The 17,449-nt window shown below is 30.2% G+C and overlaps 1 protein-coding gene across 1 annotated transcript; it reads left to right on the top strand.

The window, feature by feature from the left end:
- The first annotated feature begins 7,704 nt into the window (after positions 1 to 7,704).
- Positions 7,705 to 14,448, top strand: LOC108759570 (retinol dehydrogenase 12-like). The gene is made up of 6 exons (XM_018505072.1): positions 7,705 to 7,822; positions 7,979 to 8,060; positions 9,151 to 9,455; positions 9,558 to 9,661; positions 13,954 to 14,198; positions 14,304 to 14,448. The coding sequence occupies exons 1-6, from the start codon at positions 7,705 to 7,707 to the stop codon at positions 14,446 to 14,448; spliced, it is 999 nt and encodes a 332-aa protein (XP_018360574.1).
- The last annotated feature ends 3,001 nt before the right edge of the window (positions 14,449 to 17,449 follow it).

Below are 17,449 nucleotides of genomic sequence, written 5' to 3'. Positions count from 1 at the left end.
TATTTAAGACCAATATTTTGCAATTTTTAGTAATTAATATCTTGTTAACTATTGCGAAAATTGGAAAATGATAAAGGACTGTTCGACTCAGTTTAGTCCGCTCTATCTACACAAAAGTGATTGACAAAAAAAGGTCGGGACACTCTGTATATATCACCTCTATTAGTAAGCAATTACGTGACACCGCCATATATAACTAGACAAAGACCGCAGAGTTTAATTTTCTGTATAAAAATAGGATAGAATAAAAGAGGAAACATAATGAGATCTTTCATCCGTATCTAATTAATGGGACGATTTCTGTAATCCAATCCCTAAAAGGTTTTAAGGAAGTAAATGAGATTTATTTTAACAGTATACCTACAATTATTTCTTTTAATTTTATGTACATATTAATTTAGGAGTCTGTTCACCATGTATAAGAGGTCAGATTTAGAAATTTTTGTATGTAGATGTCATTTGAATGACATCTTTTCTCCTCTAAAATCGTTGCATTAAAGGTGCCTCTATGTATAATTCGCAAATCGCAAAATATAGTTCTCAAATACTGACGAAGAATGATGATCACGCAAGATACACACAGATAAAAACTTTTGCGATTTGTAGATTTAAACAATAATTACTATCAAAAGACACGGTAGTGTCTAGCGCCATGTGGGCGCGCAGCGCGAGACCCCGTGTCTTTACGCAAGTCAGCGAATTGCGAACATCCGAAATTATCGGTTTTTTAATAAAGGCTAAACCGATCGAGTTCTGAATATGAGCTCAATCGACAGCTTGGGTCCGAATTATATAATAAGCGTTTATTTTACCTCTACGAGTCCTACGAATGAAGATATCGTGATGCGAAATCCGAAATGTCAGAATTATATGTTTGTAAGATACGTCATCGCCTCAAAAAGTCATCTCCTTTTCATATTTTCAACGGTAGATGGCACTCGTTTATTGCTGGCATTTACCGATTTATTTATCTATAGTTTCATTAGCACTGTATTATATGTCGACATTTCACTGGGTGGGTTCGGAGAGACGATATTAGCACTATTTGTGTCATTCTATCTTCATCATCAATTAAACGTGAAACAAGGATAGTATGACACAAATAGCGTTGATAGTGCGCTCCCCGAACGCAGCCCATGTATAATTACTTTAATGCTTTAATAAGTTATGGCCGCAGCACAGACTCTTACATAACGCATAATGCATAGTGCATAAGGGAATCAACCAATCGAAATTCTTCTTTTCCATGGAATGGGAGGAAAGGGAAGATTCTGATTAATTGATTCGCTTATGCGTTATGCGTTATGCAAAAGTCTGTACTGTGGCCTTCACTTTTAAATTAAAAGTGTATAAAATATAAAACAGACCGCTTGATCGCGTGTGAACGTTATTGAGTATATATTCATGCACTGAGAAAAATGTCCGTTCAAAAAGTAACAAACGGATATTTCCGATTGATTTTGATCGGATTTATAAGACTATCCGATCAAATTTATCGGATTTACAGGACTATACGATGAATTTGATCGGATAGTCTTATAAATCCGATTGCGACCAGTCCGAATAAAATTGGTGCAGCCGATACCGAAATTTGGAGATCGTTTTCCAAAAAGGGATTTCAGCTTTTTAAATTTTTTCAGTCGTACAGACGGTGACAGGTATGCCTTAGCACCTGAAATTGTACGAGTATTGGGACACATTAACGTACTCTGAATGTCTCCCAATACTCGTACAATTTCAGGTGTTATGGCATACCTGTCACCATCTGTACGTGTAACATGTAGGTATATAAAGCGTCCATTAAGCTGCTGTTCACAATACCTTCATAGAATTCTAATTTTAATATAAAATTAAAGTAAAATTAGCAACGAAAGTGAACCTTAATGCGTATTTGATTAATTATGATCCTTCATCTATAATAGTTAGTGAAGAAGCAATTATTGAATATAATCGGCTAAAACGACTACATAAACCAGAAGCACAAATTGTTACTATTTCATAAGAGTTATCGTAAAATTAAAGATGTACCATGGACATTACCGAAAATAATAACTTCCGTTCAATAGTTAGAGCAAAAAGTTCGACAAAGTACTACTTCTTGGGTTATACATGGTTTTCAAAATACTGACAAAGTTTCATGCTATGCCAATGCTACATTACAATGTTTACTTCATTTAAATATTATTAGAAATCAATTATTTAATTCTGATAAACGAAATGTTTTAAATATATTAGCGCATCGATATGAAAACGGAGTACTTAATTTGAGTACCTACGCAGTACGAAAATATCTAGGAGGAGTATTTTTCGACTAGTATTAAACGAGATGCATTTGATTTTGTTGTAGCTCTTTGTACTAAATATGATTTTATAGAAAATTTGGTTGAGCATCAAATTATTTCTACTTGTCGATGCATATAACATGTGGTGATACAAAAGTTACTACTAATAATAATTTTATTTTCTCAATTTCTGTTAACAATTCGAACAAGAAAAGTTTTAATCTTAATGATTCACTAAATACTTCATTTTCACATTGGTCTAAATTAAATGATAAATTATGTGAACGTTATGAAGGAAATGATATACATATATTATTTAAAAATAAAATAACATTGACAAAACAGATAATTATCCATTTAATTTCACTTTCGTATCAAAATGGAATATTAATGAAAGTACCACAAAAAATTAATTTATGTGCTCTTCCAACAAGTGAAATACTAATTAAACCACCTCGGTCTAATGACTTAGGACGCTCGTACGGAATACAAGAGATCCGAGTTCAAGTCCCGGTCGAGGTAATATTTTTCGCAATAAATTTATTAACAGTTTTTAACATATTAACATCTTTATAATATATGGTGCTTAATGATAGCATCAAATTATTAAATTGCTTGTCAATTTAATTCGCGATTGTTAGAGTAGTTTTAATTGCGTTTATTTAGTCCGGAAAAATAATTCGGCGCGCAGTTTGAAAAAGACTACAATATGATATATATGCAAGTACATATATAGTATATATTAGTAATTCAAGATTGAATTATTTAAACAACGAAGATTCAGCTTCGACCGTAATAGATATTTTAAATTTCTAGTATTAAACAGTAAACATCGTTTATTTCTTTTATGTAACATTTACTTATCATATTTTGAGGTCTAGCAGCGCGCCAAGTTTTTTTACATAAAAATTTTGTTATTTTAATAAAATTTTCTCATTTTGTGATGCTTCATCTTTAATTTTTTGAGATTAAATGTTGTATTCCATTGCAAATATAAAAGACTCTTGAATAGAAAGATAAAGGTACGTATTACTTTTTCTCGTTAATTAAATGTTATATGTTGCAAGAAAATATATATCCTTTTTGCAATTGGCGCAACTTAAAGATTTTATTTCATTTTTTTTTAATATATGCATACGTGCTACTGAGGGGTAATTTATAATAAAAAATTAATAATATTATCACTTGAATTATATTATTTATGTAACGATTTTTTCTTTTAGTTTATGTAACAATTTTTTATGAGAGGTACATGCACACTTGACGTCTTTTGTTTTTAGAAAGATTTATTATATAATGAAAACGCAAAATGAAAATTTCCATTGTTTTTTTCTTTGCGTGCGATTAGTTTTTATCTGTGTGTATCTTGGCGTAATTATCATTCTGCATCAACATTTGAGAACTACGTTTTGCGATTTGCGAATATATAGAGGCACCTTTAATGCAACGATTTTAGAGGAAAAAAGATATCATTCAAATGACACCTACATAAAAAATTTCTTAGTCTGACCTCTTATACATGGTGAACACAGACTCCTAAATTAATTTGTACATAAAATTAAAAGAAATAATTGTACACTATTAAAATAAATCTCATTTACTTCCTTAAAACCCTTTAGGAACTGGATTAAAGAATCTTTCCATTAATTAGAACATACAGATAAAAGATCTCATTATGTTGCGCTTAGGCGCAACTTCCCAGTATCTGCGAAAAGGGATTAAAATTTTAATTCATTTAAATCCAAATTCTTAGTCCATGTATATGGATAAAAATGAATTGAACGTGATAAAATTGAATCATTCATTCATATGCGAGAATACAGTATAATTGTTTTTATTCAAATAAATTTATTTTTTATGGCTTCAGATGGATTCGAATAGATTTAAATTGTCAATCAGCTATAATATCGATTAATCCAATTTTATTGCTAAAATAAGTATTATAAATTGGTTTTTTTCTGTACGGATCTATTAAAAATTTCCACTCGGTAAAAAATTTTTTATACATGAATATGTATGAATATGTATAAACATACATGAATACACATAAATATTCATAACCATGTATAATTATATATATGAAATATGTCCATACATATGTGTGTGTATATATACATCCTTTTTTTTGTAAAATTACTTTTGAATATAATAGAAATAATAATAGTAATGTGAAAACATTAAAAATAATTAAAAAGATAATTTTCGCACTATTTGTTTTAGAAAAAATCAAGTTTGAAGAAATGTAAAAAAGTTATTTATGTATAATTATATATAAAATTATGCATAATTATGTATGAGCAATTTTTTTTGTATTTTTCTAAACTTGATTTTTTCTAAAACAAACAATGCGAAAGTTATCCCTTTAATTATTTTTTATGTTTTAATAGCATTCATATAGTCTATTTTCACTTTTTTTAGATTCTACAATTGAATGAAAAAACTTTCTGTTAGAATCAATTGGATTGTAACTGCGTCTTCTATTCATAATTTTGAATTGTGTAATATTTACGGTATACACGTAATATACAGGGTGAAGAAAAAATACCGGGACATCTAAATAATTTCTGAACGGTTCGAGATAAAGGTTTGAAGTTTATACGGATTCAAATGGCATCATAAAATCTATCATTTAATAGAAAAAACGCCCATTTTAACACTTCCGGGGGCGGATAAATCTTAAATTGCACGTGGGGTCAAGTGTGGGCTCGTTTGAAAGGGCTTTCTAAGACGAGAACAACGCGTGGTGTTCCCAGGTCTCTGCGATTTTTTTTTCGCAGAGTTATGATGAGTTAAACATTGAAATTTCGCAGTGTAGCGGAGGGCTCACGGCGAAGACGTGAGAAAGACTTTGTGCGGGCACGTGTGGATAAATGTGCATGTGGGAAGAAATGTGGTGTGTGTGTATGTGTGTATGTGCATCCCTATAAACTTTAATCCTCTATCTCGAACCGTTCAGAAATTATTTAGTTGTCCTGGTATTTTTTCCTCACCTTATTGGGAAATTCAATGGGGGCGGAGCTTTCATCTAGCGCCAACGGTCAGAACTACTGCGAGTAGGTAACCTAACCAACAAGTTCTTATACTATACAGTTGTTACACGTAAATACAAGCTGTAGTAAATAAATAAAAATAAAAATATCTATAGGAGAAATTTGTGTTTTTACTAGTTCGACACCTACTATAGTAAAACTAACGAGATTTGCCCTCTTGAGGAAAATGAAAAATCTAACAGTGTTATTCTTACGAGCTTGACTGGTGCAGCCAAAGACACAACAAAAAACTTTACTTTTATTTGTTCGTGGTGAAAGTTCCATTTTTTTTTAACTAATTTGTACTAAAATTTAGCTGATTGCCATATAAATACGAAGTTATCTACCCGCACTAATTCCGATATCTCCCGCCAGGTAGCGTAACGATATATCGAATTTCCCAATATAAAGAACTGCATTTTTTTTTAAATTGGAAAACATGGAAATATGCCTCATGCAATTCCTACAAATGAATAAAAACGCATTAGAATTGAAAATAATTAATTTCATTATTGGCGAACGCGTACTTTTGAACATCTGAATCCATCTGAATCTATTTTATTCCTCGATTACTAGGATTTGCACGTCTCACGATTAACATCTTCCGCGTAGCATGAGGCAGAATTATACCGCATAATTCTGCTTCATATTACATGGAAAATATTTATCGACAGACGTGCAAATTCTATAATATAAACGAAAATGGATTGAAGTGGACATACATGCATTATTTTTGTTAATAATTTAAAGCTCGAGTAGCAGTTAGTAGCACATTTAATCTTCAATAATGTATTCTTTAAGATTTCCTTAAATGACAAAAAAAAGTTTAAAATGACATAAAAATTTTTGCGCTATTTACTGATCAATTCGAACCACTATAATGCACCAGAAATAAGTAAAAAGGGAGGGAAAGAAAGAACTACAAAAAAGAAAAAGACATTGTGTTTTTTTTTTAAACATGTTTTTAATGCTTCATGCATGCTTTAAACAATACCATAAAAAACATGCTTAAAATATGTTAAAAATTAGTTAAGCATGTTTTGAACAGTTTAAAACATATGTTTAAAAGATTATATCTTTATCAATTCTGAAAAAAGTAAAGTCTCTTTGACATTCCCTTAGAAGTTCAATATTTATTACAGCTTGGTGAGAAATTTGGACTTCCTATTAATAAAAATAACAAAGAAAATACTTTAATCGAATTTATCAAACAAATTGAAAGTAATATTATTGGTCGTCCTAAAAATATTATCAACTTTGTTAGAAACAATTCTATTTCAATTCTTAATAGATTCCATTAAAATTTTCCTTCTCCTAATTTTATTGACAAACAGATTTTGAACTTACTTAGTAACTAGATATCATATAATTTTTTATTATTACGACTGAATAATTTGTTTGCTACGTGTTAAATCTTAGAATACTTTTTTATGGTTAATTTTTAATTTTATTCTTTGCCTCATATATTATATTTTTATACTTTGCGTTTTATTTGATATACTCAATATTATATGTTTAAAATATTTATGTACTTTTTAACAGATACGAATTATTTTAATTTACAACCGATAACCGGAAGCACACATATTGTTACCTATTACAACGTTCACATAACTTTCAACTCATACTGAGCGAATTTTATTATATTAACTACTGTGAGTTTTATTATATTTTTGCTTGCGATTGAGAGCGAATTGTAATTTTTATATATTTTAACTTTGTAATATTTTCACCGTTCTATTTTTGTGTATTTAACATCGATAATGATCCAACAGGGATCGAAACGTTTGTTTGTGTTATATTGTTTAGTGCCGGCAAATTAAAGTTTTATATTCTGATTAAATGACATATTTATCCTGTGATTTTTTAAAATTTCTATTTCTAACGACTAACTCTTAGGCTCATAGCTCTTTTTCTTTCATTTTTTTTTAATTTATTGAGCCTTATTACTATTATATTTTAAAGTCTCTTTCCCACAGACTCCCCTGTCTAATTTACACACTTTTCTCTTCCTTATCCCTCATTAGGCATGTTCTTTTTAGCTGAACTTTTGCTCCGGTTCATCTTTCTTCCTTTTCTCTCCAAAACGAAAGAAAAGGAAGAAAGATGAACCGATACAAAAGTTCAGCTAAAAAGAACAGGTCTACAGTCTTGCTACGCTAAATCTCCCTTACCTTCTCCCTCTCTCTCTTTCCTTCCCCCTCCTCCCTTCCCTCCCCCTCTTCTTCCCCTCACTCTCTCTCTCCCTGCATATACATGTACACATATATAAATGATAGAATCAGTTTATCTTACCTCACGTAAAATAAAATACAACATTTTTAGTGAAATCGATAGTGAACTTACACTAGAAATAAGCAATCGCATATTGGTTGTTAGAGAAGCATCATAAAATGCGGTATTTCAGTAAAATGTGTACGAGCAAAGTACGTCTTGACGGCAAAACTGTTGTAATAACAGGGGCATGTAGTGGTATCGGCAAGGAGACTGCCAGGAATTTATACGCAAAAGGTGATTTTAATGAAATGATAATTTAAGATATTCTAAATTTTGAAATTTAAGTAAATGTATGTTATATAGCTTATATGAAATCTAAATGTGTTATTGATCAAAAGATCAAATACCAAATTTATGTAATTAAATATTACGTGTATATAATTGTTTCAGGCGCTAGAGTAATTATGGCTGATGTAAATATGGAACTAGCAAATGAAGCAATTGAAGATATAAAAAATAATCCACCGTCAAGGTAAATATATAATCTTATATATGTAGTAAGAAGTAATTACAAATTAATATTTAAATAACAGATATTTGAGAGTATATACATATAAGTAACCCGTACAGCACGAAACTTGCAGGAATATAGCTGTAATAACGCTACATATTATTGCAACATGCAATATTACAGCAGTATTGTTGCAACTTTTGTGCTGTAGGGGAATCACACGGCAATTCATGTGCTATTATTTAACAATTATATGTGTATTTCTGAATTCCTCACACCGGATTAAAACAAAATCGGACGTTTCGACTCCATTTGAGTCATCTTCAGCGATGTGATTCATTTCACTATTTGCACATTTGGCGTTATTGATATTTTCTCGCTCGAAATTAATTTTTCTTCGATCAAACACATCGCATCTAGATATTTGTTCATCATGTCAGATTCGCCAAAATTTTTCGTGCATGAATATATATAAATATGTATAAACATACATAAACACGCATAAATATTTATAAACATGTTTAATTATATATGAAATATGTCCATACATCCTTCTTTCTATAGTAAAATTACTTTTTAGTGTATTATAAATAATAATAGTAATATGTGAAAACAGATAAAAATAATTAAAGGGATAATTTTCGCATTGTTTGTTTTAGAAAAAAACAAGTTTGGAAAAATATAAAAAAATTACTTATACATAATTATGTATAATTTGTATAATTATATATAAATAATTTTTTTACATTTCTTTAAACTTGATTTTTTTTTTTAACAAACAGTGCGAAAATTACCTTTATAATTATTTTTAATGTTTTTACATTACTATTATTATTTCTATATTACACTAAAAAGTAATTTTATAAAAGAAAAAAGGATGCATAAACATGTATAGACATATTTCATATATATATTATACATATTTATGAATATTTTTGCGTGTTTATGTATGTTTATACATATTTATATATATTCATGCATGGAACATTTTTTACCGGGTATTTACTTTAATTTTATTCTTTTTTCATTTAAAACTGTATTTTTTAAAATTAAATTTTGGCAAGTTGAAGAAGATAATGATGTCATTTATAAAATCTATGGTTATTTTTAGAATAAAAAGGAATGAATATAAAAATAATGTAGGTGAGCTTGATATTTATTTTCTGGACCTAAGTAGTTTTAAGAGCGTGAGAAATTGCGCTAAAAACTTGCTGACAAACGAAGCAGCTATTCACATACTTATAAATAATGCCGGTGTGATTATGCCTTCATATGAGAAGACGGAAGATGGAAATGAAAAAACACTACAAGTCAACTATCTTGGCCATTTCCTTTTGACACTTTTATTACTGCCAAAAATGCAATTATCTTCTCCCATCTGCAGAATAATCAATGTCTCGTCATTTATACATATTTGTATGTAAAGTAATGTTTTAGCGGTTTAAAAATAAACTAAAATATTTTCTGAGATTAAAATTCTTGTTTAAAATTCAATTTTAACAAAATGTTCTGTTATAGTTGCTGACATAGATTTTGAGGATATTAATAGAGAGAGATCTTATTCACTATTAAAATATTATGCACAAAGCAAACTGGCAAACATCCTGTTCACTAAGGAACTTGTCGATTGAAAAGTATGTTGAAAAGCATTAACAATTATATATAAATCATATTTTTTTCATTTAATACTAATTAATTAATATTTTACATGTTAATCAATTATAATAATTTATCACATAGTAATAAAGAAAAATGCACAGAAGATAGATTTAACTCAGACAGCACTTATATGTTAAAAAGTTCAAAATTGAGACATAAGATATCTTAGGCCGGTATTCATAGTCGATTCTTATTTCAAGATCGTCTTAAATAATGCCTTAAGACGCTAATGCAGCCCTCTGATTGGTTCATGACTTCTTAAGACCGTACTTAAGACGGTCTTGAATATAAGATCTGACTATGACTACCGGCCTTAGAGCGGTAATCCGTTCTTATTTTAAGATCGCTTTAAAGTAATTGTAACATCGTATTGATTGTACCTCTAGAAGTATATGGTATTAAGACCTTTTTGCCTTCTTTTTTTATGAATTAAGCTGCGAAAACACGTACAGAGCCGGATTTTGCAAATTGATTTTTGACAAGTTATAATAAATTTAATAACCCAGCAAACAAAAATGGATTGAAATGGATTGGAAATTTTCAATCCATCTGAATCCATATTCTAAATCCATAAAAATGGATTGGATTCCATATCAAAAATTTTTATACATGTAAAAGTTTAAATAAATTAAAAAGTAGTAATTATATGAAATTCTATAGTTATTATTTTAAAACTTTTATACAAAAAATATACACTAACTATATAATCAAAGAACGCATTAATATAAAATATATATAAAAGCAATTAATTTATTAATTAAAAATAAGGAATTTATATTTAAGTAACATTTATTGTACATATTTAGTTCTTTTTATGTAGTTCTTTTTATGTTTCTTGTAACTATTAAATAAAATAGAATTTATGATATATTTTTACGGTGCAATTTTTCTTAATTTAGTTAAATTAAAACGAAAAATTTCTTATTCGTATTTCTGAATAAAATAGCATTCGCGATGCATTTTAAATAAACAATATAATTAATTGAATTAATAAATTAAGTATAAAGCTCGATTGAGATAAATCAATACAATCAAATAATGCCTATTCGAGCCAACATAGGATGACAATGTGAAGATTGATTTATTTAAATTAACATAATTATAATTGCAAACGTTTCGATTCTTATCAATGCTCGCATGTGAAACATTAACAAGAAGTCATTTAAGAGTAGTAATGTAACGGCAATGTTATCGTACTTCCTGTTACAATGATCATCGAAACGTTATTAAGTTGTTTATGCAGATGTAGAGTCTCATTCATTATCCTATGTTGGCTCGAATAGGCATTATTTGATTGTATTGATTTTTAAATGAAATAATGGATTTTCTACTCACAATTTTGAATTGAATAGTATTCATGGCTCATTTTAAAAGAAAAACTTTTTTTTATTCAATTGGATTAAAAAACCGCATTTCCTATTCAGAATTTTAAACTAAGCAGTATTCACGATGCACACAAAATACTATAATATTATTTTTAGATTGAAAGGCATAGAAATATACTCCATGCCATTCCTATAAATGAATAAAAATGCATTCAGGATTGAAAAAGATTCATTTTAACATTCATGAATCCGTATTTCTGAAAATCTGAATCCATTTCAATCCATTCTCGTTTGCTGGGGAAATTATATGCACCTCAATAAATGCACTATATGTATATAGTACACATCGTGTGAGATTAGAATGAGAATTTTTATTTTACTTTTTTTCCAAAAAAATCGCTCTGTACGAGCCTTCAGGCGACTTTCCCGATTACGAATATCACAATTAAAACGCTATATAGTGACCGGCAAAAATAAAAAGCCACCTCCTCAGTTATCCTGTTTCGTTTTATAAAATAATAAAAATATTAAAACAATGCTGCTTTTATTGATGAAATATGAAGCATTTATAATTTATTTCGAGGTTTTATCTAAAAAGTTGCATAAATTATTTTTTATCTTCCAAATATATTTATATTTCTTAAATATTGCTATTTCTTAAATTGACAAAATAAAAAAGCCACTAACGTCTTGTGTCAATATGTACAGTACTTTGTGATTATATTGGTTGTTTTGAAGTTGGTCATGTTTGCGTTATTACGCTCAGTTCACGTCATTGGATTCATTTGTTTCTGACATCAGCTTGTTTCGGTTACTGTCCGAAGTTCGTGAATTTATTACATTAAAAATAGAAGGAAAATCAATTTCGATACAGGTCCGAAACCTAATTGTGCGGGACATTAAAAAAGATTTTTCTTAACGGAACATTACTAAAAACTACGGAATAAGTAGAGGAGCAGTAGAACAAATCAGTAGGAAGTTCCAGTCAATTGGATCGGTGGCAGATAGAAGCGGAAGAGGCCAAAAACGAGCAACGTCCAAACACTAGGATATAACGAAAACAGTCCGAGAAGTTTAGAAGAATTCAAAGATTACTGTTAGAAAAATTCAGAAAAACATGAATCTTCATGCTTCTGACTGCACGGTACGTCACAAACTTCGTGAAGCAAATTTACACAGCCGGTTCGCACGTAAACGATCTTTCATCAGCGCTATTAATAAAAAAAAACGTTTGCAATTTGCTCGAAAGTACACAAATATATCATTAGACTTACGGAAAAAGGTTCTATGGACAAATGAAAGTAAATTCGAGTTATTTGGAAACGGATTAGAGTCTGGAAAAAACATGGAGAAGAGCTTCAAGATCGATATATTCAGAAAACTGTAAAACATGGTGGAGGAAATATTATGGTCTGGGGATGTTTCTCATGAGCAGCAGTAGGAAATCTCGTCAAAATTGATGGGATTATGACGGCAGATGTTTATATTGATGTAATTAATGAAAATTTGAAAGAGTCTTTGCTGAAAATCGGATTAGAAAATAATTTTATTTTTCAACAAGATAATGATCCGAAACACACAGCAAGGAAAAGTCAAGCTTTTTTTCGTTCCTATCGCATCAAACAGCTCGAATGGCCTTTGCAGTATCCAGATTTAAACCCTATTAAAAATCTGTGGGCAATTCTGGATAATAGGGTTGACAAATGCGGAATAACTAACAAGAATTCCTATTTTTAAGCATTACAACTGCAGGCATGGGAGAATCTGGATTCACAACATTTGAAAAATTTAATTGAAAGTATATCAAGGAGACTTAAAAAAATTATTGAGGCTAAAGGAAGTCATATTAATTATTAATTAGAATTATAAGGTGTAAATGAGGGAATGGATGAGTGAATGTAGTAGAATTATTGTAACCAAGTCCCCTTCTTGGCTAAGCTGAAATGAATAAACTTATTATTATTATTATTAATTAGAATTATGTTGCTGTTTTCTAAAATTGAAATACTATATTACGTTAACTGGCTTTTTTATTTTGTCACACTTAAATATGTAATCTTTTAAAAATCAACATAGCATTATACATTAAATTAAAAAATGATTCTTTTTTTAATTAAAAATGTTTAATTAATGAATACATTTTCAATTTTAGTACAAAAAAATTTATAACGTAAATATTTTGTTATACCTTATGAACCAAACTAGTTTTATAAATAAGGTTTTTTATTTTTGCCGGTCACTGTATATTTATGTAGTATTTTAGCCATAATTTCAGTATAAAGAAATTTGTCTCCGACCTATATATATAAGTTCCCCTAATATGTAGTCTTAAATTTCCCTGCCAACCTTTAAGACGGTCTTAAATATAAAAATCGCGACTATGGGCCTTAGCAGAATGGCTGACTTATAATCTCGAGAAATATTTTATTATACCTAAACCTTTTGTCTTTACTAATGACGCACAATAGTGCCTTTGACACCGTACTATACCGCTATATATACGATAGGTGTCCTTGTTCAACTTATAAGTTATAAAAGGATTACAAGGATTATTACAAGTACAAGAACATCTAACGTACAGGCAGCGGCCTAAACATATACGGTATAAACTAAACTATTTAAATTGTCTTGTGACTCAAGTCTTACAGATATATATATGAGGTGTGACACCACGTACATATATGTATACACTTTTAAAACTTAAGTAAAACAAAACAGTTATTATGTACATTATTAAAGACAAAAGACATAGTAGGTTATAAGACATTGTCTTAAAATTATAAGAGCCATATATTTTACTGAGACCCTATGAATCTGCCATTATATTATTATTTAGACATAGTATAGTCTTAATATTTTAAATCCTGATTTTGGACATGCGTATTATATGAAGTTATACATAAGGTATATCAGGTATATGTTATACAAAGTATAAAAAATTTATACAATTTTCAGAGGCAAATATTCATGGAATAAACGTTTATTCCTTAAATCCTGGTGGAACAAGAACAAAATTATTTTGGAATGTCGGTGATGCAATATTTTCAAATGTACCTTCTTGTCTACTTTTTATATTCACGCATTTAATATTTAACAATGCTGAAACAGGAGCACAAACGACAATATATTGTTCAGTGGATGAAAAGACAGCCACTGAGACCGGATTTTATTATTCGTAAGAGAAAACATATACTTATTATACAAATAATTTTTATACAAAATATAAATGTAATGATATTTTGTTTTATCATCTTTCTTTCTCATCTTTTTTTATATATAGAAATTGTGGAGTTACTACTACATATCGAAAGGCAAATAATCATCAATATGCCGAAAAATTGTGGAATATATCCTGTCGTCTTTTGCATCTGGAACCGGAAGATTTTACTACATTTTTGGAAACCGTTTCACGACAAATGCTTTAGAACATTTTTTTATTAGAAAAAAATTAATTTATTTATATATATTAGGAGAATTAAAACGAAAAGTTGTAATAATTTTCTTTATATTAAATTTTATTTAGAATTATTAATCTTGAATAAATAAAATATTTTTATTATTTGGAGACTCATAAGGAAATTTTAATATTTCCATTATTATTATTATTATTATTATTATTATTAACTTTATTGAGTGCACCGTTAACACATACATTAGATAAAATACAGTATTATGTGGTACACATATATCAGTTGCACTACAATAGGGCTGGGTGATAGCTGAGCAGCTGATTTGAAGCCGTATCTGTATATTAGAATAAGTGAATTATAAAAATTAAATTCAAAACAATTAATATTACAATTACATAAATACGCAAATTATTGTAAGAACATTGTAGTAGAAAGAAACGTTATAACAATTAATAAAAACAATTAATATTACAATTACATAAATACGCACATTACTGTAAGAATATTAAAGTAGAAAGAAATGTTTTAACATTACATACACTACTTGTAGAGAACAACAAGAAGAATTGTACAGAAGAGTTGATCTATCGCAATTAATATATCAGTAATTTCAGAATAAAATACAGGAAGCCACGGTAGAAAGCGTAAAAAGCAGATGATATATTATTATAAAATTTCACTGCAGTGTAGGGGTGCGTTCCGTTTCTCGCATGATGCGCATAATGCATCGTTTATCCTTGTTGCTCACCAAATGTTAAACAAGGACAATGGATGCATCAATCATGCACATCATGTGCGATACGGAACGCACCTTAGGAGAAGGCCCTCTGAAATTTAGATTTGTGATGAGTAGGACATGAAAGTTGGTATTGCTGACAAGTATCAAGCAGAGCACCTTCTTCTTCTTCTTCTGTTTTTTTGGCCACCGCAGCCTAGACAGGCTGGTACTGGGCCATTGAGTTCTGCGTAAATTGGGGTAATCGTAAGTGGGAGTGCTATGCACCGGCCACCTCGAACCGGGCGAGTAATGGATGATGCAATAAAAATGGTGAGGTGCCCCTTCAAACACTGGATGCCTGCGGCTACGGCGCTTCCACGCCGCACGGCCGCGCGCCAAGACGGATAAAGGGACTATCGAAACTGAAATACTATGGCACAGTCCAAGCCGGCAACGCTTTTCAAAAATATAGTCGAGGTGACGCAACACCCGAGACGAGAGGGAACACGTCCGATCCGCTCGAGTCTACGAGAACTAGGCAGAGCACCTGAATGAGAGTCAACGTTAAAACAGATTAGCTCACGAAGATATCTAGGTGTATTGGTGCGAAGAACATTACAAATCAAGCAACATAAATGAGCTGTGAAACGTTGGAAAATATTCAGCCAACCAGAGCGCTGAAAACAAGGAGTAATATAATCGTACTTTCTAACACCATAGGAAAAACACAAAGACAGGAATTTTTGATTAATTGTATTCTATGAAGATGATGTTGTTCTAGACAAGGAATATATACAGTATCGGCATAATCAAACAGAGATATTACTAGAAATTGTATAACTTGTAGTTTTTGAGAGATCGACATAATGTGACGAAAAGGATATAATAGTCTAAGACGAGAATATGCAAGCCTGCATTTAGCAACAACATGTAGTGTTCAAATGACCATGATGAGTCAATGTGCAAGCCTAGAATTTTGATAGTCGTGCGGAGATCAATGGAATATTTTGAATAGAGATATCGAAAGCAGGAAGGTGAGAAAGTAAAGTAGGAGAACCAGCAATTAAAAGTGAAGATTTGGCGGGATTTAAATGCGGTCCATTCAATGTCGACCATTCATATCAACGATTTGTCGAAAGTCATCATTTAGTGAGCGTGCAACAGAGAGAGCTTCAGAGGATTTGAAAGATATAAAGAGCAGTACATCGTCAGCATACATGTAAGGTCTAGAGGAAATAACTATGGAAGGTAAATCAGCAATGAACAGATTAAATAGTAAAGGACCAAGAATGGAACTTTGAGATACATCGGAGGAGACCTTTGATATTAGGGAAAAACTAGGAGAAGGATTATAAACGAGAACTTCCTGAGAACGATTAGAGAGGAAGGAACGTAACAGTGATGAAGAGGAGTCACATAGGCCATAATGATGCAACTTGGCAGCCAATAGCTCATAATTAACTGTATCGAAAGCTTTAGAAAAATCTAAAGCTACAAGAGCCGACAAAGAGCTCCGGACGAAACCTTAAGGGGCATAATTTATGATATTAACATAAATATTTTGATAATACATTATTAAATCCGTGATTTTTTATTATATAAATGCTATATAAATAAGTATGCATACTTTTAATGCTATAATATTTTATATATTGCTGAAAAATTTTTTTCTCTGCAGTTATCATATCTTTATTGATAATCAAACTTGGATAATAACATTAAAAACACAATTTTAAATAAAAATAGAGTATTATTAAGTTCTAAACATATATGTTTATGTCTACGGAACTAATAAATCATGAAATTTTAGTACCATATTATTAGTTTCTTAGGCTATATCCACACAAACTTGCATAGTCGCATAAATGTATGCATAATGAAAATTATCCAATCGCATTTCTCTTATAAAGTCGCACGTAAAATGTGATTGGATAACTTTCTTTATGCATACGTTTATGTAGCTATGCAAGTTTATGTGGATATAAGCGGGGAGCACAGATTCTTGCATAACGCATAACACATGAGGCATAAGAAATTAAACCAATCAGAGTCCTTTATTTCATAGAAAGGAAGGAAATAAAGGACTTCGATTGGCACATTTTTTTATGCATTACGTGTTATGCGTTATGCAAGAGTCTGTGCTCCCCGCTATACTCTTACTCTCAGGTCCGGTTGTTCCACTAAATTTTACCTGTGAGGTAAATCTGGTAATCCGCGTATGTGATTGGGTAATCTTGTTACTTATATACCAAACAGATCTGGAGACACTGCCAGTGTTGCCAGATTCTGGCGAAGCAG

The sequence above is a fragment of the Trachymyrmex cornetzi genome, unplaced genomic scaffold (genome assembly GCF_001594075.2).
Source record: "Trachymyrmex cornetzi isolate Tcor2-1 unplaced genomic scaffold, Tcor1.1 scaffold1051, whole genome shotgun sequence".
NCBI lineage: Eukaryota > Metazoa > Arthropoda > Insecta > Hymenoptera > Formicidae > Trachymyrmex > Trachymyrmex cornetzi.
The sequence above is the reverse complement of the archived record's forward strand: the minus strand, read 5'-3'. Positions and strand labels throughout refer to the sequence as shown.

Coding starts and splice junctions, on each gene's coding strand:
- LOC108759570 (XM_018505072.1), top strand. CDS start 7,705: ATGCGGTATTTCAGTAAAATGTGTACGAGCAAAGTACGTCTTGACGGC. Junction 9,456..9,557: donor CTCGTCATTTATACATATTT/GTATGTAAAGTA, acceptor GTTCTGTTATAG/TTGCTGACATAGATTTTGAG. Junction 9,662..13,953: donor TCCTGTTCACTAAGGAACTT/GTCGATTGAAAA, acceptor TGTTATACAAAG/TATAAAAAATTTATACAATT.